The sequence below is a fragment of the Macrobrachium rosenbergii genome, chromosome 37, assembly GCF_040412425.1.
Source record: "Macrobrachium rosenbergii isolate ZJJX-2024 chromosome 37, ASM4041242v1, whole genome shotgun sequence".
NCBI lineage: Eukaryota > Metazoa > Arthropoda > Malacostraca > Decapoda > Palaemonidae > Macrobrachium > Macrobrachium rosenbergii.
In genome coordinates, this window is record NC_089777.1 from 47,161,673 (window position 1) to 47,186,794 (window position 25,122).

At 36.7% G+C, this 25,122-nt stretch overlaps 1 protein-coding gene across 1 annotated transcript in view; it reads right to left on the reverse strand.

Moving 5' to 3' along the window:
* The window catches only part of LOC136825539 (tachykinin-like peptides receptor 86C), a 279,402-nt gene that overhangs the window by 26,704 nt on the left and 227,576 nt on the right, over positions 1 to 25,122 (reverse strand). Inside the window, exon 6 of the mRNA XM_067082133.1 lies at positions 24,379 to 24,529. Within this exon, the coding sequence (XP_066938234.1) occupies positions 24,379 to 24,529 (151 nt within the window). The remainder of the gene's footprint in view (positions 1 to 24,378; positions 24,530 to 25,122) is intronic.

Sequence of the window (25,122 nt, forward strand, 5' to 3'; positions counted from 1 at the left end):
TGATGGAAGGATTTCACACTTTGGCTGTCAAGACCATACATAAGTGTTATATTTTTTATTGTTAATTTTAGTGTCAGATTTGAAGTGAACAAATCTGGTTATCTCGGCATTTTTTTTTCATAGCCTTGTTTGAATTGATGTTGGGCATTGAGAGCATTGAGCAGTAGTGACGTCATCCCCTGGGTGATCAATGCGACGTCATTAGTTTGGCCGGGAGTTTCTGATATGGCTTTCTATCCTGATATGAAGAGCATTATGAATTTTGGGCATTGCCTATGTGTTTCGTTTTTTTTTAGCAATCGGCTGTTTGCATCGGTGTTTAGGTTTAATAGGGGGATTATTTAATTGTTGTATTATCTTTGGGGGCTTAGATTATTGGGAAATAACTTATTTGACGGGTGTTGGGTTATTGTGAGTAAATATTTCTTTTGCGAGTGTGTGTATATTTCTTAGATTTTTAAACTGTTTTTTTTTGCAGGTACATATGTACATGTTTTATTTTGGGTACATACATGCATGTATGCAAAGGGGGAAGCTGTTGCTGTGACCTTACTCGGCAATTTTTGCCTTGATGATGGTGGTTTAATGAGACTGTCTCAAGGTTTTGCAAGCTCAGCATTTTTTTTTTTTCTGGACATTGGTTCAGATCGTGGATGTGTTGGGGAGATAGGGGAGATATTTCACTTAAGGGAGGAGAACAAATTCTTTTCGTTTCTCTTTTTGTTCTCTCTCTCTCTCTCTCTCTCTCGCTTCCATTTGCTCGAGTTGTTTTTTTTTACATGAGGGCAGACTTCCGCTCTCTTTACTTGAGGGTGGACTGGGTTTTTTATTTATTTTGTGTTTGCCCTTGAAGACTCGATGTTCATCTTGACCTACTTTGTGGTCAGCTGTGCACTCGGCCCGTCTGTTTTTTTTTCCCCATGGGGTTTTGAACTAATTGTGGGCTTAACAAGTACTTCCTTTTGAGTTTTGGGGATTAATTGTTAGAGGAAAGGGAATTAACATTGTGGGTTTCTTCCCATGTGGGAATTTTTTGGGGGGAATTTTTTTTCTTTTGTGTTTTTCCTTTAAGGGGTTTCCTTCCACAGGGCTCGGGAAATTTTGTATTGGTGATCAGCCAAGAGTGAGTTAGCGTATTTATTTATGGAGAAGAAAGCTGTGAAAGTGGCTAGAAGGAATAATACTCAGAGATTCTGTAGGTCAGCCTATGGCTGTGTAGGGCACGGAGACAGTCCACAGTTTGAAGGGTTTTGTTGAAATTTGGAAAAGCCAGAGGTCGATGGTTGGGTTGAGTTCTCGGCCCCCACGGTTTCGTTGTCTTAATTGTAATATGCAGAGACACATTAAGAGATTTTGCCACGTTAAATATTGTGGCGGTTCTAAGAGTTATGGTCACCCTTGGCGGTCTTGTCAATCTCTTAGACAGGATAATTTCGGAATTTTGGTAGCTCAGGTAAGAAAGTTTCTCAAGGGGGTTTTTCGAGGGGATCTTGTGATTGGCGAGCATTGTTGAAAGACCGATCAGTTGTAAAGGAAAACTGGATGGGTGTTTCTTGTGATACAGGACTTCTGGGGGAACCCTCAGAGGCGAAGCCAGTGGTAAAAGGGTCTGTGCATGGGTCAATGTAAGTATATTTATTGATACAGGTACCGTGATTAATTTGATGAATTATGAGTTGTTCCGATCGATGTTTTCCAGTTGTTCTTTGAGACCTGCTAAAGAGACAGTATGTGATGTCCAAGCAAATAGATTGCAGGTTTTGGGATACGTAGATGTGGATTTATTTCTAGGGGATAGAACTTTTACAGAACCTTTTTTGGTTATACGAAAGGCTGCTTTGGTGAATACTTTGTTACTGGGTCATCCAGCGTGCCGGAGACAAAATCTTGGTTCATACAGGAGTATGTGGTATAACTGTTGGAGTACCTGGTGTTTTTGTGCATTACGAAGGGATGGATGTGGGTGTGGTGGATGATGATAATGGATCGTGTGTGCATGAGAATTTGTGGGTGGATGGTGAGCATTGTCGGTGGACAAGAAGTGATATAAGCCGGTTTTGTTAGATGATGTGGTTCTAGGTCCTGGTATGGTTGCTATGGTGAAAGTTCGAGTGAAAGAAGTGCACAAATCCAGACAGGTGTGTGTGGATGAGTGTGGAAAAAAGCTGAAGGGGGTAGTGTGCACGGGTTCTATAAACAAGGTATCGAGTTCAGGGGATACTTGGGTGGAATTGCTAAACTGTAATGATTCAGTTTGCAATTATCAGAAGGGTACTTATGCAATTGCCTTTGTTGACTGAGTTTATGAACATAATTCAGTTGCTATTGTTGGGGATTTTTGTAGTTTTTCAGAAGCAGATTTACAGGCTAGGAGGCAGGTTTTTAGGGATCATTTAGCCAATGCTGATTATAAAGAATATGTTGAGGGTGTGGAAGATGTTCTGGCTGAGTTTGCGGACATAGTAGAACTTAAAGGGGATAAGTTAAGGTTAACGAATGTGTTAGAACACAAGGTTCATTTAGAGGATAAGACTAAGCCTATTTTTGTCCCTTCATATAGGATTCCTTTTAAGATTAGAGAACAGGTAGAGCAAGAGGTTAATAAGTGGGAGGAGGAAGGCATTTTTGCGCCCAGCTCCTCACCTTTTAATTTTCCATTGTTGGCAGTGCCTAAGAAGGATGGTTCAGTCCGAGTTTGTGTGGATTTTAGGAAGTTGAACGAGAAAACCATTCCTGATCGTTACCCCATGGCTTGTTTGCCAAATTTATTTGTTGAGATTAGGGGCAAGAATATTTATTCTTCAACTGATCCGATGCAAGGGTACTTGCAAGTACCTCTTAGCAAGGAGAGTCGAGAGTACACGGCTTTTTCTTTGCTGAAGGGGCATTATGAGTTCACGTGAATGCCGTTTGGTTTATCAGGTAATCCTATGACATTTACTAGGCTAATGAATACAGTTTTGCATGGCTTGTTAGGGAAGTCCATTTATATATATATGAACAATACTTTAGTTGCCATTGATTTGGTAGAGGAACATTCAGAGGTTCTTCAGGAGGTTTTTAGGAGGCTTAGGTTAGTGGGTTTGAAGATAAAATTAGCCAAGTGTAATTTTCTGAAGAGGCAGATAGTATATTTGGGTCATGTCATTTCTAAGGAGGGTCTTAAGGTGAATGATGATAAAGTTAGGGCAATTGTGGATTTTGTTACTCAATAAGAATAAAAAACAGATTTGGTCTTTCTTAGGCATGGCTGGATTTTTTCGTAGGTTTGTGAAAGGTTTTTCTATTCTAGCATCTCCTTTAACAGATGTCCTGAGGGATGATGTGTAGTTTGTATGGGGAGATGGACAGCAATTGGCTTTTCAGAAGATAATGATGCCTTAGTGAATCCCCCAGAGTTGAAGTTTCCTGATTTGGAACGTCCTTTTACGTTGATGACAGATGCTAGTTACGATGGTATAGGGGCATGCCTTATGCAGAAGTTCGATGTAAGACTCCATCAGATTGCATTTGACAGTAGGAAGTTTAAGACAGGGGTTAGTAAAGAATGGCTATGGTTGTTAGTGGACAAAGAGACCTTTGCCATAGTGTCTAGTTTGGTTCATTTTAAGATCTTATTGATAGGCAATCAAGTGGAGGTTGTTACGGATCATAAGCCATTGTTAGTTCTTTTCAATAAGCCGGACCTTTCCCCTAAAAGGTCTAGGTGGTATCTGACAATCAGGGATTTTGATGCCAAACTTAGGTATATAGAGGGTAGACATGATGTTGTAGTGGATGCCCTTAGTAGAAGTTTTTCTGATGCAGATTGTACTCATGTATGTAATGTATCTGGAGATTGCATAGACTGGGATATTAGTTTAGTAGAAGGTAAACAGGATGAGGATGAGATTTTGGCAGATGCTTAGAGGGGGATTAGTTAGGAAGGGTTATAAGTTGCCTTTTGCAGGGCTTGAATTAGAGGGTAATTTGTTGGTTAGGAAGAATAAGTACAGACATAGAAATAGTGAGGATAAGGGTGATATGATGCAAATAGTTGTTCCTAGGAGTTTAGCGCCTACAGTTCTGGATATTGTTCACTGTAGGTCTGGCAGTCCGCATTTGGGTATTGGGAAAACATATCAGAATATACCGGGACAATTCTCTTTGAAGAATATGCTCACGCCATTGGAAGACTTTGTAGGAGGTTGTTCGGCTTGTAATGAGTGTAAGCCATCGAGGGTTGTTTCTTGTAAATTGGGGTCATTTCCTGTTCCCAGCAGGCCGCTTTCTAGGGTCCATATGGACCTTCTGTCCAATTTCTGTGAATCTAGTTATGGCCATTAACTAGGTTCATAGAGATTTTTCTTTTGAAGCATAAAATAGCGGAAGAGGTGTCAGTCGCATTCTTTCATGGATATATTTGTCATTATGGGGTTCCTGAGGTGTTGATTACAGATAATGGGAGGAAATTTGTGAACAAAACGTTAGTGTCTTGCGGATGTAAAGGGCATTCGGAAAGTCACTATTATTCCCTGTAGACCAGAAGCCAATGGACTATGTGAGTGGGCAAATAGGAAGGTAAGTGAGGCCCTCAGGTTGACTGTAGTGGGTAATGATATAAATTGGGATTGATATATTCCACAGGTGCAGCATAGCATCAATTCTGTGGTTAGTGATAACATTGGAATGTCTTCCAATGAAACACTGTTTGATTGCCCAGTGCGGGGTGCATTCAATTTGTTACCTATTCCATCGGGGGATGATACTGTAAGGGCGCTTGTCTCCATGGCAAAAGAGGGATATGCGTGTCTTGCTAGGAATCTTGAAATGAAAACGCTGGATATGGTGAATAGGGGCAATGCAATGCTGGATAGAGTTAAAGTTGCTGTGGGAGATAGGGTTTTTTTGTGAAATTAAATGTCAGAAATCAATTGAACTATAAGCTAGGCCCTAAATTTGAAGGTCCTTTTCGTGTTGTAGAAGTAAAGAAGCGGAATAGACTGGTTGTTCTAGATGTGAATACAGGAGCGTCTCGGTTGACACATATATCCAAAATGAAAAAGACAGGTTAATGGTAATCTTATGGATTAATTCCTGTGATGTACTGTGGTTCTGATAATTTTTTTCCCTCTCTTTCCCTTTGTTTTTTTTTAATGGGTTTTAAAGGGAAGTGACTTGTAGTTTTTTTTTAATTGGGGAGGACGTTGGCCCGAAGAGTTATACAAATCTTTAATTGTCTGAGTTCAGTTTTTTGCTTTTGTATGTTGCAATACTTAGTTAAACTGAAGTGCAAAATACCATAGAGTTTTATAGATATATGGTTTTTTCTTGTTTGTTTGTTTGCTTTTTTTCCATTTTCGAGATCTGATACTTATAGGTTCTTTCTTTTGTTGTTTATATGCTAAAGTTTCTTATTCTCATAACTTTGGGTGCCGTGGCATGGGCTAATTTCGTAGTGAGGTTACGCCTGGGTGTTATTATAGAAGAGGATTACGATGTGTGGTTGTTGTCTGACACAATATCTTTGAGTATAGAGTTTCAGAATAACGTTCTGTTGCTTAGGTTTTTTTTGGGGGGAGGAGGGGGCGTGAGATGAATATCGGACGGAATCTGTCTGGTCTGTTATGGGGTTCCCTAACCGAACTTAATCCTACAGCGGTTAGGGTTCAGGATAGGATTAGGAAGATTTTAACTGGACTTCCAAATCTAGGTGTTTCGACTTTTCAGTTCTCTTCTAGAAGGAGTAAAATGGCTGCACCTTGGTAATTGGAGCCTTTATGATCATAGGAGCGATTGCTAGTATGTCAATTGCTAATTTGGGTGAGAACTGAACAGGTATTGGCAGTATTTGATGAATTTGCAAGATAGTAATGAGAAATTACGGGAGAGTTTTGAGACTTTAATGGCTTCTTTAAATGGATTATTGGTCACAGTTGATAGGATGGGGAGGAGATTTAGATGTTATGGTAGCTTTGTCTTCCTGTTAAACTACCTTGCTGAATATTGAGAAAAGAGTGGAATCTGTGTCATCAGAAATTCAAACTCAGGTTAAGGCAGAGATTGCCTCTTCTAAGGTGGAATTTTTTTGAGATATTTTACCTCTTGGTTAGCTCTCGGTTGTTTAGAATTGAATTTAATGAATTCAGTATATCTGTATGGTTCTCAAGTAATTTTTACGAGGAAGAATTTGTATGGGTAATATCTTAAAATTAGTGTACCTGATAGGGGGTTACTTGTGGAAGTTCCAGTTAATAACTTGAAATTGCTTCATAGTTTTATAATACGACCTTCCCTAGTGGTTTTAATGATTCAGTAATAGTATGGGATGGTGAGGAGACTATGTACCTTTTGGGTTGACTGTCGACATAACTGACTTACTTTATACAGCACTTCCTCGCAGCAGCGCCTTATGGAATGACTTCTATGAGCCTCAGTAAATACAAGTTGGATATGGGGGCCATCTGCGTTATGCCTGCAGGTTTCTATGCCTGCGCCTTCATGAGAGGATCCATGGTCTTTTGGGAGATGTAGGGCAGGACGTCTACAAGTCACTATCATTGCTGAGAGACATCTGTTTGACACAAAGGATTCATGGGCATCGCATTCAACATGGGCTTGTGCAGTCGCAAGCCGTTCAGGATATTTGGGTCATCAAGAATTCAAGATGTGAAGAGAAACATGGGCATGTGCAGTCGCAAGCCATCCAGAATATTTGGATTGTCAAGAATGCAAGCTGTGAAGAGATGCATTCTGCAATGAAATGTTTATTGGAATAACAGTCGAGCATATGAGACAAGTAACTTTCGTATCTAGTGCATATTGTTTGCTATGATTTTTGAGCTGGCCCTAACTGAACTTTCGTTGTGGACATGTCATGCCTGGGCAGGGACACCCAGGAGTAGGTGGGCCGAGCTCTTATTAACATTGAGGCAAACTAATTGCTGGCCTGTGAAAAGGTGTGTCCAGTGCAGGTGGTCTTTATGCTCACATTAGTATTTTCCGCAGTTAGATACAACGGGTATCTGGCTTGTTCATTTGTGCCTTCGGACCATGGTCAAGATGCATGGGTTCAACATGACAGATTGATGGAAGCTTTGTGATATCTGTGGATTCTGAATGCAGAGTCCTTCGAACACTGAACCTGACGGTGTCGTCACTCTTCAAGGGAGGGTTATTAAGTGAGTATGTGCACATGAGCACTCTCTAATGTGTATATTATAGAGGAACAATACAATTGCTATTCACTTCGATTTGCGGCTGGTGTGATTGCTCTTTGAGCTATGTTGGTGAATAAGAACAGCCACTGTGAGGAACAGTCTCTATGGGCCATAGAATGTGAGTAAGAAAACTCAGATATTATGTGGAATACCCATTGTACGTTGCAGTGACACCCCTCTGTTCTCAATTAAGCATTTTTCCGTTTTGTTCTCCATTATGCATTTTTCAGTTTTAAGTGTATTTTTTATACACCATTTCAGGTTTTAGTATATGCTGTTTCTTTTAACAAGAATTCTGGTTGATTTCTTGATTTCTGTGGGGACGAATATTTTGGAAATGGTGTTCTTTTAACATACTAATGACATTTATTTTGGTGAAGGGTAATCATGACATTTTTATTTTGTTCAGTGACCTGGGTGTTAGTCACTAGTATTGGTTGGTCTAGAATCATTAATTCGATTGATTGTAAGTCTGAGTTTTCTCTAGTTATGACTTCCATTTTTATGGGGTATGAGACTCTCCATTTCATGACCGTAGCTTTTGCTGAAATACTTTTGATAAGTTTGCAAATAAAGTCTAGTTTTGTATTTCGGCATTTTATTCCAATAGGCCTTTGTTTGAGGATAGATACAGTGAGAGGAGTCGACGAGAGAGAAAGAATGTACTGATACAATGCTGGCCATTGCTACCAGAGAATGGTAGGGATGTAAGATGATATGGCACTGTTCTTAACAAGATGTAGTAAGAGATTATGACCCAATCTGACCTTGTTTTTAGGGCATAACATACATACATACACACACACACACACACACACACACACATATATATATATATATATATATATATATATATATATATATATATATATATATATATATATATACATATATATATATATATATATATATATATATATATATATATATATATATATATATATATATATATATATATATATATATATATATATATATATATATATATATATATATATATATATATATATATATATATATATATGTATATATATATATATATATATGTGTGTGTGTGTGTGTGTGTGTGTATGTATGTATGTATATATATATTATAAATGTTACGCAGCCACTGAGCCCTATTGCAAGCATCCATAGATATCGATTTTGCTTGAATAGGATAACTTAGAGCAGGGGAGGGAGGTAGACCCACGGACCAACTTAGAAGGGGAGAGTTTTTGGGTGTAGTTTCTAAAAAAGTTAAGTCATATAGTAGGATTTAGTAATACATTGGGGAAGAGGCATACCAGTATTCGCTCTATATCCTTGTCTGAAGACCTGTATCTATGTGCTTTCATTCTGCTTGTTCTTATTTGTTTTTCTAGGAATGCCCTGCACTCCCGCCTTGAGATTGGTCATTTTCATGGCCTGAGGGTGTATAGGACAAACAACATCCAAAAATTGGCCGAGAGAAAGCAGTTAGCGCTCGAACTCACTAGAGTTAAGACCACTGACCTGCTAAGTCCCGAATCTCAGGCCATATCTTTTGGCGCCTTGCCACCCGATGGTATTGGGTCACAAGCGAACTGGACTACAAGCAGTCCCTTCACTTGTTAACTGAAGACACAGTGGATCGTCTAATGACTTTTCAAAAGTATACTTGCAATCTGGATTGCCCGTAAGTCTGAAATTAGCAATTGAGTACCAGTATACTGTTTCTCTCACTAAATCGCTCATTTCCTTTTCACATAATTCATCTCTCAAAGTAAATCCCTTGTTGATAACAAGTTATTACTTAAATATGTGTTCTCCGCATAAATTAAGTTTATTGATGAAATAATCCTTTGCTCAATAACATAGAATTAATCACCCCTCCATTGTGATAGACTATTGCAAGTGAGAGAATCTTCCATGCACATATCCTTATCTGGGAAAGTTATTTTCAGGGACGTGTTATCTTGTCCTCTCGTGTTTCTGCCTTAGAAGACAATTAATTAAACTTTGCTACAAGCAAGCCCCTGCTTCTGCAACTGTTTGCAAGATAGAACTGTGTATTCACGAGCCGAGGGCTCCCTTTTCCATTACTAATGTGTAAATATTTCATTTCTCTGAAAACCGGTAATGTGAAGTTGTCTTAATTTTATTGTTGCATTTGTCTTGCTGGATTGCTTACTAGTCATGAATTATTTCCCCTGCTTGAACTGTGTGAAATAAAGCAATTTAATGTAACTGCGGGTGTCATGGCGACCCTCCCTTTTGTTTTAGATATAACTCTGAGGTAAGTCCTTTTGTGTGTTGCATTTTATTACATATTTTTTACTGGGCAAGTGTCCATTAAGGTGGAAATCACATCCAATATTTATTTAATTTTGCCATACTCAGACAAATATGTAACAACATGTGTATGTATATATATATATATATATATATATATATATATATATATATATATATATATATATATATATATATATATATATATATATATATATATATATATATATATATAAAGTGACTTATTGAAAACAAATTATTTTACATTATAATTTAATTTACATATATATATGATAATATATATATATATATATATATATATATATATATATATATATATATATATATATATATATATATATATATATATATATATATATATATATATATATATATATATATATGTGTATATATATGTATATATATATATAATATTATAATTTTAATATATATATATATGTATATATATATATATATATATATATATATATATATATATATATATATATATATATATATATATATATATATATATATATATATATATATATATATATATATATATATATATATATATATATATATATATATATATTATTGTCAGTATGTGTTAAATTTAATGTAAATTAATTTGTTTTGAATAAGTCACTTTGGCAGTAATTATTTTTTTTGGAACGTAATGACCCTGTTTCCTCCTCCCCGACATTTCTGACTTGTTGTACAGTTTTAATTTCAATGAGCTTGTTTTATTTTCACGTGTGGTGTTGGCTTCTCATCCGGAGCTGTATTCGGCGCTGTCTCGCCAGGACTGAGTCAGTCGTTTCTGGACCATTAACATTGTGAGGGCTTGACTTATTTTGGGATTATCACTGGATTACGAGATCTGCCTTTCTTCAGTTGCTGCTGCTGTCCTCCTTTGAGAGATTGATTGTTCTACAGTCTGCGCCCTTGGTTCAGTTATTTTGCCAAGGGGACCTCTCTGCCAACTGGTAAGGTGTGATTACCTGTCGGACGGCCATGTCCATTGATTGTCTTGCGACGTTAAAGTGATTCTTTCTTCAGTCTGTGCCCTTCGCCCAGTTATTTTGCCAAGGGGACCTCTCTTACATTATTCCCCTCGACCCGTGATTTGAAGGCTCTGTTAGCCACTACCACCGTTTAGAGCTCACTTAAGGGAAGCAGTTTGTTTTTTGATAAATATTTAGTGTGTAATAAGTTAGGTTATTCTGACTTTTTGACATTCTATTACTTTCAGGGCCCTCTCTTTAAAGTGTAATTGCATAGTCTGTCTTAATTTGGTGTAAGTGTGTTTGTTATTCGATGTTTTCAGTGTGTGGTTGATTTTTGTGTTTATTTAATGTACTTTGTAAGATGCTCGGTGGTCATTTCTTTCTAAAAGTTTGTATTAAATATTAAGGTTTTATTTTCAGTTTTTCTTTATCCTCCTTGATTCCATCTCTGTACACTCTGTTGCGGCCATTCCACCTATTGTGGACTTGGTTGTTAGTGACTTTATTTGTATTTTAAGAGACTTGTGTATGTTTGATGGGAGTGGGCCCATAACATTTGGCGACCTTGCCAGGATTTATTGGATCCTGTAGTCACTAGAGTGTATAAAGTGGATTCTCGGGGTGTTTGCAGCATAGTAATACCTTCTCTCCTATATTTTTGTGTTGATCGGTGTTTATAATTTTTTTTGACCGTGGTAGGATATTTGTGTGGTTATTGGTGTACAGTGTATTGGTTTGTTTTTGGGTATATTTTGTGAGATACATCTATATATTTACTTGTGTGCAATTAATTTACTATGGCTGATTTGAATATCCCGGAGCTCTTGAGTGGAGAGGGGTGGCAGGACAGGTTGGCAGACTTGAATAAGTCTGATTTAGAGTGTGTAGCAGAATTTTTTGAAATTGAAAATCATGGGTCTGTTAGGAAGGGCTTGTTGCTTCTTAAAGTTTATGAAAAGGTTAAGGTGATGAAGGCAGAATGTAAACCAGAGACTAGGCAGGTGGAGGAAGCAGTGTCAGTAGAACTTTTAGATAGGCAGATTCAGTTGAAAAGAATGGAAATAGATCTCCAAAGGTTGAAGGCTGAGGAGAGAGAGAGAGAGAGACATCACGAACTTGCTATGCAAGCATTGAGTAATAGGGGTTCTTCTTCTTCCCAACATAATGTGTCTGCAATGCCTTGTATTAATCTAACTGAAGCTCTAAAGTTAGTCCAAAATTTTCAGGAAGTCAACGTGGCAGAGTTTTTTGTTTCTTTTGAGAGGATAGCCTCAAGGTTGGAGTGGCCAAAGGAGTATTCGACCACTCTTATTCAGACTAAATTGTTAGGTAAGGCCCAGAAAGTTTACGTTACCTTGGACGAAGATCTGTCCTCAGATTATGATTCTGTGAAGGCCATAGTTTTGAAGGCTTACGAGTTGGTACCGGAAGCTTGCCGACAACGCTTCCGTAATTTACAGAAGGAAAGAGGGCAGACTTTTGTAGAGTTCGCCAGGGCTAAAGACCAGTTTGCTGGCGACTGGTTAAAGTCTAAGGAGGTGACGGACTTTGAGAAATTAAAAGAATTGATTTTGGTTGAGGAGTTTAAAAGGTCCGTGCCTAATGAAGTGAAGGTACATCTCGAAGAGTTAAAATTAGAAACTTTACAGGAGGTGGCTATTGCAAGTGATGAGTACCTCCTTTCTCATAAAAATGTGATAGGGGAGGTAACCAGAAATGAGAAATCTGGTTGGGTGAGAGTTAACAGGAGTAGTAACCAGAACAGGTATAACAGGCCTAATGACAATTATGGTTCTCGTACTACTCCTGTTAACAGCTATAGAAGGCAGACCACAGATAACCCGGAGAAGTTGAGAACTTTGACTTGTTTCTTCTGTCATAAGAAGGGACACGTCAAGAGCATGTGTTATGCATTTAAAAGGTTACAAAGGACCGAAAGACGACCGGTAATGGCCATTCGAAGGAATGAGAACGAGTCAGTGGCTGAGAACTCTAATAATCAATGACTAGGCAATAAGTCACTGGCTCCTTTTCAGAAATTTTTGTCTAATGGTTTTGTCCGCTCTGGGAATTCGACTGAGCAAAGAAAGGTTAAAATTTTGCGTGACACTGGGGCTGCTCAGTCTTTAACTCTCAGAGAATCTTTACCTATTGATTTAGAATGTTCAAATAAGGAATATGTTTTGTTAAGTGGTTTTCCAGATACGGTCAGGTCTTACCCGGTTGAGAGTTTTTATTTATCATGCCCGTCTTTTTCAGGTTATTTAAAACTGGCCATTATTGATAAATTTCCTATTAAAGATGTGGATTTGGTGTTAGGGAATGATGTCGCCTAATAAATAAAACTTTCCCTATTGTATTAAATTCCAGTAATGAAATATCTGTAGTCACTGATCGAAGGCTAGTAGTGTTGACTCGGCAGAGTCGGTAGTTGATGTTGATTTGAGTAGTTTAGATCGTAGTGATAGCTTAGTTGTAGATAGTGGTGTGTTGGATAATAAACTTAATTGGACTACTAAGGAACTTGTTACAGCTCAGAAAGCAGATTTTAAAGACCTGGCAATTGAGTCTGGCGAAATTACTGATTTGACTGTCCCTCGATTTAAGATAATTAATAATATTTTGTACAGAATAAATAGACCTTTTGATGCCATTAACACAGGTTGTGAAATTGTTAAACAGATTATGGTTCCTTTTGTTTATCGAAAGGAGTTGATGACATTGCCTCATGAAAATGGTTTGGCTGGTCATTTTGGTGTTTTTAAAACCACTCGTAAATTGTGTGAAAGTTATTTTTGGCCTAAGATGAAAGATGATGTTAAAAAATTTGTAAATAACTGTGATGCATGTCAAAAGGTCGGGAAGCCTGATCAACCAATTCCAAAGGCACCATGACATCCTATTCCTGTTGTTTCTGAACCTTTCAGAGAGGTAATTATTGACGTGGTTGGTCCTCTGCCGAAAACTCGTAGTGGCAATCAGTATATTTTAACAATTATGGATAGGATGTCTCGATATCCTGAGGCAATACCACTACGAAATGTAAAAACTGTTAAAATTGTTGAAGTATTAATTGAATTTTTCACCAGGTTCGGAATGCCCAAAGTAATTCAGTCCGATTGTGGGTCTAATTTTCTGAGTAAATTATTTAGGGAGAAGATGGCTGAATTAAAAATTAAACATGTGACTTCTTCTCCGTACCATCCTGAAAGTCAGGGTGTTTTGGAACGATTTCATCAAACCATGAAGTTTATGATAAAAAAATATTGTTTGGTTAATGGTTCCGAATGGGATAAGGAACTACCTTATTTATTCTTTGCATTTCGGTCAGTGCCGAGTCAATCTTTAGGATTTTCACCTTTCAGCCTTATTTTTGGTCATTGTGTGCGTGGTCCATTGGATGTGGTTCGTGAATTTTGGGAGGGGGACGCCCCTGATATAAATTTATTAGATTATGTTAGTAATTTGGGTGATAAATTAACGAAGGCTTGGAAGTTTGCTGGTAAAAATTTATTGTGTAGCCAAAAGAAAATTAAATACTTTTTCACAGAGAAGACTAAGGAGCGTAATTTTGTAGTGGGTGATAATGTTTTGGTATTGCTTCCCATTCCAGGAAACCCTTTAAAAGCTTCATTTTCAGGACCGTGGAAAATTTTAAAGAAATTAAGTGATGTTAATTATTTAGTTGAAACTCCTGAAAGGAGGAGACCCTACCAGCTGTGTCACATAGATATGTTAAAAGCTTATAAAGGTCGTGACAAAGTTATTCCCGTGGCATTAGTTGGTGATACTACAAAGTGTAATGGTATTAATTCTTTTTCTTTTCCAGACGTGAGTAATTTTGATGATGATTGTTTTGATGGTGCCAAATGGCCTAGTGATAATGAACATTCTTTAGAAAATTTTTCAGAAATGGTTTCACATTTGAATTTAGTAGAACAGGGATCTTTGAAAAAGTTAGTTTTTTGTTATAAGGATTTATTTTCGGATGTTCCAGGACAGACCAGTGTCCTTGAACATGATGTGGATGTGGGTAACGCAACTCTGGTAAAACAATCCCCTTACAGGTTAAATCCATTTAAAAATGATGTTGTGGATAAAGAGGTTGATTATATGTTACGACACGGGCTGATTGAACCCAGCAACAGTCCGTGGTCTTCACCTGTTGTTTTGGTAAAGAAACAGGATGGTCAATTCAGGCTTTGTTTTGATTACCGCAAAGTCAACGAGGTCACAAAGCCTGATAGTTATCCTTTACCCAGGATAGAGGACTGTATTGACAGGATAGGGAATTCAAAATATATAACTAAATTTGATTTGTTAAAGGGGTATTGGCAAGTTCCGCTGTCCAAACGGGCACGAGATTTGTCAGCGTTTGTAACGCAGCGAGGACTCTACCAATGTAAAGTAATGCCTTTTGGGATGAAGAATGCTGCTGCAACCTTTCAAAGGTTAATGAATACTTTGGTCCAAGGTTTAGAGGGGTGTTGTTTATATTGATGATATTGTGATTTATAGTGATGACTGGGACACCCATCTTAAACGTATTAAGGCCTTATTTCAGGTACTTAGGAAAGCTGGTTTGGTTATAAACCTCAAAGAGTGAGTTTGCCAAAGCAAAGGTTGTGTATTTGGGTCACGAAGTAGGATTTGGGAAAGTGGCTCCAAAACAGGCAAACGTAGACTCTATTAGGCATATTGAAATACCGAAGTGTCGCAGGGATGTCAGAAAATTCCTTGGTTTAGTAGGGTATTATCGTAGATTTGTTAAGAATTTTTCTGATATCGCTGAGCCCCTGACTAATTTATTACGTAAGAATGTGACTTTTGTATGGACTAATGATGCCCAAAATGCCTTTGAAAAATTAAAGCAGGTTCTAATGAATTTCCTATATTGAAAGCCCCTGATTTTGACGTTCCTTTTCGCTTGCTACTGATGCGAGTGATGTTGGGGTTGGAGCAGTTTTGTTGCAGGAAGATGCTCATGGAGTATCTCATCCTGTTGTCTATTTCTCCAAAAAGTTATCCCCGGCACAAAGGAAATACTCGACTGTAGAGAAAGAGACTTTGGGATTAATTTTAGCTGTTAATCCTTTTCAGGTGTATTTATCCTCTACAGGGACTCCAATTGAAATATTAACGGATCATAATCCGTCGATTTTCTTGAACAGGTTTAGGAATAAAAATCAACGGCTGATGCGTTGGAGCCTCCTGCTCCAGGAATGGAATTTTAGCTTTTCACACATTCCAGGCAAAAGTAATGTTGTCGCTGATGCGCTGTCACACATCAGTGACTGATCGATAGGTTAATTTGAGAAAAACCTTTTTGTTCTTCGTTAATTATTATTTGTAAAGTTGTTTTGTATATATTTATATTAATTGATTTGATTGATCCTATAAATTTATTAAATGTACAGGTTTCCAGGTGTGTTGTTTCCAGGTGTGTTGTAATAATGTTGTGTCAGGTGTTTGTTTTGTTTATGAAATAATTCAATTTTAAGGTGTTACCATTGTCTTGTGTATGTTCAGGTTAATTTTAAGGTGTTACCAGTGTCTTGTGTATGTCCAGGTTAATTTTAAGGTGTTACCATTGCCTTGTGCATGTCCATTAATGATGTGTGTATTTAAGGCCCAAACCCGTTTAGTGTGAGGACGCTCTCTGAAGTGTAGAGGCACTAAAACTGAGTGAAGTGTAGTGAAAAGACGCTCTTTGAAACTCAGTGAGTCGCAAAAACAAGTAGTGTTGAATAAGGACGCTCTCTGGAGTGAAAAGAGGCATTATTGGAAAGTGTTGTGAAGGGCCACAATATTGAGTGTGTAGTAAATCATTGATATGTGGACAGTGTGTTACGTTTTTTTTTATTTTTGGTGATTGATGGTTAGTTTTTATAAATCATCAATCATATACTGTTATGTCCCTGTTCTTTGTTTATGCCAATGGTCCACATTAATTCTTTCTTTACATAGCTTAGATAGGTCACGGGCTCACGGGTCTGTAGCACAGCTCAGCCGTTTTTTAGGCGCTACAGGCTGGTGTATGAGTGGTGACCTAGACTAAGTTAAGGTTAATCTATTAAGGTTTTGGTCCTTATTTTTGTTTAACTGATATTTGCGTTTTCAGAATAATTTAGCCAGGTCACGGGCTCACGGGTCTGTAGCACAGCACGGCCGTTTTTTAGGCGCTACGGTTGAGGTAACACTAGCCCCATTGTGGTTGATTTATATTTTTGTTGTCGGTTATCTAGGTTTAGTCTAATAATTGGTTAGTCTTGTTAACATTGGTGCTCTGCTAACCTGTGCCCACCACTCCACTTGTGAGTTCATGGGGATATTACTATATTTCTTCGTATGTTGATACTGATGTTATTTTTGGCGTGGTCACTATAAATTACTTACTTGTATTAGCTTTAAGTCTTAGTATTAAGGTTAATATTTGATATCTATTGACTGTATTGAAAGTGGTACAAAATTTTTGCCACTATCTCTAATCTATTTTTGCCGGCATTGTGATATAGTATTTTTAATGACTTTTTGAGTTTTGTCATTATACTTTAATTTTTCTTATTGTCCCTGTTTTATTTCACATAGATTGAATTGCTATGTTAGCATTTTTATATATTTCTTTGAATTTTGAGTTAAGTTCAATATTTTGTAGAAAAATTTTCTTGTGGAAAATTTTTTTTGGGGGGTGAGGAGGTGTCAGTATGTGTTAAATTTAACGTATATTAATTTGTTTTGAATAAGGCATTTTGGCAGTAATTTTTTTTTTGGAACGTAATGACCTGTTTCCTCCTCCCCGACATTTCTGACTTGTTGTATAGTTTTAATTTCAATGAGCTTGTTTTAGTTTCACGTGTGGTGTTGGCTTCTCTTCCGGAGCTGTATTCGGCGCTGTCTCGCCAAGACTGAGTCAGTCGTTTCTGGACCATTAACATTGTGAGGGCTTGACTTATTTTGGGATTATCACTGGATTACGAGATCTGCCTTTCTTCAGTTGCTGCTGCTGTCCTTCTTTGAGAGATTGATTGTTCTACAGTCTGCGCCCTTGGTTCAGTTATTTTGTCAAGGAGACCTCTCTGCCAACTGGTAAGGTGTGATTACCTGTCGGATGGCCGTGTCCATTGATTGTCTTGCTACGTTAAAGTGATTCTTTCTTCAGTCTGTGCCCTTGGCCAGGTTATTTTGCCAAGGGGACCTCTCTTACGTTTGGTAAGGTCTTAGAAATATATATTATTCCCCTTGACCCGTGATTTGAAGGCTGTGTTAGCCACTACCACCGTTTAGAGCTTACTTAAGGGAAGCAGTTTGTTTTTTTGATAAATATTTAGTGTGTAATAAGTTAGGTTATTCTGCCTTTCGACATTCTATTACTTTCAGGGCCCTCTCTTTAAAGTGTAATTGCATAGTCTGTCTTAATTTGGTGTAAGTGTGTTTGTTATTCGATGTTTTCAGTGTGTGGTTGATTTTTGTGTTTATTTAATGTATTTTGTAAGAGGCTCAGTGGTCATTTCTTTCTAAAAGTTTGTATTAAATATTAAGGTTTTATTGATTTTACTTATCATTTTTCTGTACACCCTGTTGCGGCCATTCCACCTATTGTGGACTTGGTCATAAGTGACTTTATTTGTATTTTAAGAGACTTGTGTATGTTTGATGGGTGTGGGCCCATAACAGTATATATATATATATATATATATATATATATATATATATATATATATATATATATATATATATATATATATATATATATATATATATATATATATATATATATATACCGGGTGTTTCGAAATTAGAGTCCCCCCCTCCACAGAACAAATGGAAAGTTATGAAGTTTTCTGCTGTAGCCTATCTCCAAATACATTATTTTAAGCTTCTATTAAGCTATTTTTCATTCTACATTTCTTGTATTTTCAGACTAAGTGGCGAAGTTAGATACAACCATGGCTAACGACTCGGAGGAAATCAGATGGATTGACCGAATCCGGGCTATAACCGTCAGAGAGGCCAGGGACGCTTGCGCATCCTTCATTGCACGTTCCTGTATAGCTAAGTACATTAAAAGAGATGAATCCTTTGTTAAAAGAAACTGGAACAAAAATCCACATGACTGTCATCGCGAAAAGAGTGAGAATCTTATAAGGCCTGAAGTCCTTTCTCAGGAGTCAAAAGACATCATAGCTGAGGCAGTGGGTAGACCAAGAAAGTCTTTACGTAAATTGGTGTTTGAACAAGAAACAAAAAGGGGAAAGAAGAGAAGTTATAGTGCTGTATATTGTGAGTTGAAAAAATCTGGTATCAAGCCATTTCATGTTATCAGCAAGCCAACATCACTCAGCAACTGAGAGAAGACCGTGCATGGTTTTGTGATTCATTTTTTAAAGATTGGGATGAAGCTGACTTTCTCCATGTTGCTGCATCAGATGAATTCTTCATTTACACAGTCAGGAAGACAAATTATGAAAATGACACCATTTGGGCTGCAAAGTTGGATGATAGCGATGACGTGCACTATCGCCAAGTTGTGAAATTTCCTGAATGTTTGGGAATTTTTCTCTGTTTCACAGCCAAATGGTTAATGTGGATCATCAAAGAAAAAGGACGGTCATGGAATGGCAAATACTTCAGAGAAACTGTGCTTATTGGTGGAGTATTTTCATTCCTCAAAGATCCTGAAAATGTGTTATCTGTTGAAGAAATCACATTTTTGCATGATAAGGCACCATGTTTCAAGGCTCTTCATACACAGGAGCTGCTTCAAAACAGTGGTATCGATTTCTTCTCGTCAAGTGAATTTGACCTTAATGTGTGTGAAAACATTGTTATTATCTTAAAGGATCGTGTTGAAGCGTGCACAGTGAACTACGATGGTATACCAAGCCTCGACGACCTGCGACGAGAGGTGACCGAAGTGCTCAGGGAAATGGAGTTTGAGCCTCAGCTTTTTGCGATGTGCTGAAATCATACCCTTCAAGAATGCAGGCTGTGGTACAGGCAGATGGTGGCCACACAAAATATTAAATACTCAGAGAGAAACTTAAATAAATACCTGTTCTGAATCACTTTTGTTTTTGCCCATAACAGTATTAGTTTATTCTGTAGAGGGGGCCTCTAATTTTGGAAACACCATATATATATATATATATATATATATATATATATATATATATATATATATATATATATATATATATATATATATATATATATATATATATATATATATATATATATTTATATATATTACCTTTATCACATACACAATTGTTCTGTGCACTAGTAGAATTACTAAAGGACCTCATTCAAACTGGATGGTATCTAATGGAGTTTTTATTCAAAAACTTACAAGCTTTCTTGGACAAACAGTCCACATTATCAAGTATCCATACAATGAGCAGATGCATAGTCCGGCTGTATTTATACCTGTGTGCCAGGTAGTTTTAATCCTATAATCGCCTAGCTCTTCCTGTGGACCTAACCCCTCTTGACCTTGGTCTTTCTCTGATCCCTCCTCAAAGGTGACCGTTTTCCGTTGTTCTCTTACGTTTTTCTTCGTTTCCTTGCTACTGTGGAGTATATGATTTTCCAGTCTAGAAAAGCTGTCTTCAAGCCGTTTCCGGTGTTCCCTGCCATCGTGTTGTTGGTGCAGTTATGAAGGCGTTTCTACAACCAGTTTAGATGTTTTGTTGGTGTTCCTGTAGAGAAAACTCATATTTTCCCAGTCTATTCTGTGATCATTTTCCCAACAGTGTTTGGCAACTGCCGACGTCTGATTATAATGCCTTATGTTTTTGCAGATGTTGTTTGCTTCGCTCTTTCAACATGATTTTGCCAGTTTCAACAGTACCCTTCTTTATCTAGACACAAAAACTGCCATTATAAACCCCCTCTAATCGGTAGAGGGGAAGAGATTAGAGGGGGTTTATATGGCAACGTGTCTAGACTGTGAAGAGGGGTACTATGGCGAAACTGGCAAATCATGTAAAGAGCGAAGCAAACAACATCTGCAGAATATAAGGCATTATAATCAGACGTCGGCAGTTGCATCCAAACACTGTTGGGAAAATTATTACAGAATAGACTGGGAAAATATGAGTTTTCTGTACAGGAACACCAACAAAACATCTAGACTGGTTGTAGAGAACGCCTTCATAACTTGCGCCAACAACAAATGGCAGGGAACACCGGAAACGGCTTTGAAGACAGCATATCTAGAAAATCGTATACCCACAGTAGCAAGGAAAACGAAGAAAAACGTAAGAGAACGCACGGAAAAGGGTCATTCTTGAGGAGGGATCAGAGAAAGACCAAGGTCAAGAGGGGTGTGAGGTCACACAGGAAGAGCTAGGTGATTATAGGATTAAAAGTACCCAGCACACAGATATAAATACAGCCGACTAATTTATTTGCTCATTGTATGGATACTTGATAATGTGGACTGGTTGACCAAGAAAGCAAGGGTAATTTTTTGAATTTTTTTTTGTCAACTCCATTAGATACCCATCCAGTTTTGAATGAGGTCCTTTTTGAAAAACATTTATAGGCCACCGCCCTGATATATGTTCTCACCGAATATATATATATATATATATATATATATATATATATATATATATAACATATATATATATAGATATTTTTGAGATTATTATATTAGAGAGAGAGTGTTGATATGGACACACACACACACACACATATATATATATATATTTATATATATATATATATATATATATATATATATATATATATATATATATATATATATATATATATATATATATATATATATATATATATATATATATTACTTCAATTACGATTAAATCAAAAGTGTTGATTTGTAAAATCAACATTTTGATAACTAAAATCTTTATTTATCAGTATTCTTTTTTATTCAAGAGTAATATCAGCTCTTAACAAAATCCCAGTTTAGCCTTATTCCTTTCATAAAGCATTTAATCTGTACTCTTTAAATTACAATTCTCTATAGTTCATCATCAATAACAAACATTACACGAATCCATGACTGAAATGCCAAAGAACAGGTTATTGTCCTTTGTTTCTGTAGGAATGTTTAGCCTAATGTTGTACGATATGTTTTCCTGATTGTGTGTATCTCTTTGCACGGAGTCCGGCAAGGACAGTACTGGCTCATCCCTTGATCTGTAACCATCTACCCAACATTAAAGGAACCAATTATTGCCGAGTATGTCTCAACCTGCTTACAGTTTCATTCCGCGTTTTGATCCCATTACGTAAACCCCTCTCGACATCTGCAGGTGAGGTAAAGGAGGAATAATAACAGTCACCTTATTTGTGCAATCATCGAAATCATATCATCTCTTACCTCTCAGGAAACTTCATAATGGTGGCCCTCAGTATGTTACTCAAGTCACCTGTGATGACAATTATGTCTGCGGCGGTTTGAATAATTGATCTATGGCAGTGTTTACTAAATTCGATGTGACTGACTTCTTACAAGGCGAACCCATCTAAAGAAACGAGAGGTAATGCACTGAGAGCCTATTGTTATCAACAAACTCAGAGCAACAGTACAGCCTATTGCAAGAAAATAAAATTGGTTAATCGCAACTTTCCTCTTCGATGTACCTTGCAGTCTGAAGCCCATATCAAGCCCGAAATCACTCACTTTCCTTAGTTGATATCCACAATATTTTTCTCTTTCTATAACAAAAGAGATTCACCTTCCCTTATTTCCTATATTTGCTCCATGAATGTACTACCTAAAGCTAATCCAAGGGATATCACTGCAGTAAAAATAAGGAGACTCTATCTGATGGAAATACTTAAACTGAGATCTGAAAAACTAGTTGCAGAGCAAGTCATTTTAAGGGGATCGGCCGGTTTCCGACTTTTTTAACGACAGGTTGTTGATATATAGGGGGTTTGTTAAAGGATATTGTGTGGAACTTCTGGGGAAAAAATTTTTGTTCAGTGACCTTAGGTTTTGTGACGCCAGAGCATTTTTCGGCCAAAAATGGCCATTTTCAAAATGCATCTCCTCCTTTGCTTTTTGGTTTTAAGGGATGAGATTTGAACCACATATAAAACACATATGGACCTTCGATACAAAGCCGGGGATTTTGATTTTCAATTATTTTTCGAGATATGAATTTTTTTAATGAAATTTTCCCGGAAAAATTACAGAAAAAAAAATTGCCAAAAATCAGAAACTCAAAATATTGAAAATCCCCGGCTTTGTTTTAATCTACCATGTTTCCCCATGTTATATTTAAAATTTCATTTAGATTGGTCCAATACTAAGGAGGAGATGCATTTTAAAAGCGAAAAACTTATGTTTTGAGAAACGGGCCTTCAAAGTTTTAGTTACATAAAAAAGTAAAAGGGACTTCAAAGACTGTGTTACAATTAATTCTATGGTTTTAATTTTTATTTTTGGGTATTAATTAATGCAAAATGATTATAAATAAGAATATTAATTGATTATTTATGTGCCTAAGACACATTCTTATAAATTTTAGGTTCCTGGTCCCCTGTCTGATCTTGCTGCAAGGTATTACTCTAGGGTATCATAGTTGCCTACACTTTTTTATTAGTGTCTCGATATCCATCCCTTGCCAAATGGATCCTGGGAATTACTTTACATTCACAATTAGGGATTCGTGATTCAAGTAATTCATCAAGTCTTGCTTCACTTATTATGATCATTTTATTTTCAGGATCGTCTATAATATCAACCTCCGAGCTACTGCTTTCTTTTTCTAAAATATCTTTGCCCTTTGGTAGTGACGAACAAATAAAAGGCTTTCAGGGGTGGATGTGGTTGGTCTCTGGTCAGCAGAGATCGCTGCCTGCGCCGTTTGATGGGCGACAGCTATCTCTCTCCCGTCGCTCCATTCCCTCTATGGCACTAATTTCTTGAACTCTTTCTTCTACTTCTCGCCTGGACTTTTCCACTTGGCTTTTCCGCATTCTAGAAGCATGAAGTGAACTCTTGGACCTTTTAGGCACGGTGAAAAACAAAAACACACAGAAAATACAGAGTTCAGTCAAGGCTAGCGAGCATGAAAAACGTGTCCTTCTAGCTTGGAAGTTTATATCAACTCTCGGCCACAGTCGGCGTCATGGTATGACGTTGCGTTGTCATGGCTAGAATAACTAAAAGGTGCCGAGTAGGATATTATTGACATTATACATTTCATTTCAAAGGAAGTTTTCACAATATATATCTCAAAAAACTATACCAGACTAAATCATTTGCGCTACTGGTGTTTTATGGGTATATAGTTATTGTTACTACCTAAATATAACTAGAGAAATATCAAATTTTAGCATAATATTTCGTGGACACATTCTTGAGCCCTATCTGAAGCCATAGAATTTTTTTCAAACAATTTTTAAAGATTATTGGGTTTTTAGGCGGCATCCTTAAACAATCAGGTTCTCTCACAACTGCGCACACGGTATAAAATTAATTTTTTGAAGATAAGTAGTATGTTGATCATATTGCCAGTAACTGAAACGTTGATCGATGTAGTATGAATTAGTCTCAGGTCACAAATATGTCATTATACAGAAATAGTCTCAGGTCGCAAATATGTCATTATACAGAAATAATTGAATATCAGCGTGATTAGTTCACGAGTAGTCAATTAAGAAACTATAGGCGTACTTATACAAAAAAAAAAAAACAGAACATAAATGTACTTTTTGTGCAGTCTTTACTAAATTCATATATTGTTACAGTGAATATTTTATACCTACATTCGAAAACAGTGACTCTAAACAAGGGAACGATAAGAGACAAATTAATATTTTTCTCTTTAACATCAACGATACGACATGATTCGCTGTCGGTCATTGCTGACAGGAAATGTTAATTTATCGCAATATAAGAAAGCAGGTTAGAGCAGCGAAGTCATACTCACTCGACGCTTGGATCTGATGCTGTTGATCTGTCTTTCTGACATTTCTCCAATCGTTCTGCTACCCCAGAGCTCACGCCCTATGAGGAAGTAACACGCCACCATCACCAGCATCGGCAATAAGTACGTCGTGATGAAGAAAACAATATTGTAACTGAAACAAAAGAGGATCGAAAGTTATTACATATTTATGAGAAAAAAATACTGACAAAAACAATACCGTAGCTAACTGAGAAGAAATTCGAGGGTTAAATATATGTTTTGACCTTATATTTTTTCGGTTTTCTCATACTTCATGGTGATATTTTGATGGATATGGTAATTGGTTAAGTATACATAGATTCTAACAAATTCTTTGAAATACTGTAACAAAAAAAAAAAAAAAAGAAATATTTTTAGAATAATATTTCTGAGAATCGTAACCAGAACAATAGTGTTAGAGCATTTATTGCATGTTTATATATAAGAAACACACAAAACAATATTGTGAGCGAAACAAGTGGAAGTCAAAATTTATTTCCTATTTATAAGTAAAAAAGGAAACAAATCAATTCTATAACTGAGTGAAAAGGAATTCAAATATTACTGAATATCTGGGCAAAAAAAGATATTACAAATGATAGTAAAAAAGTCGAGAATCCAAATCTTATTCCTATGCACGGAACATAGACAAGACATGTGAATAAGATTAATTTCGGGATTTATAAAATATTTATTAAAAGTTAACAAAAACGCAAAACATTACTA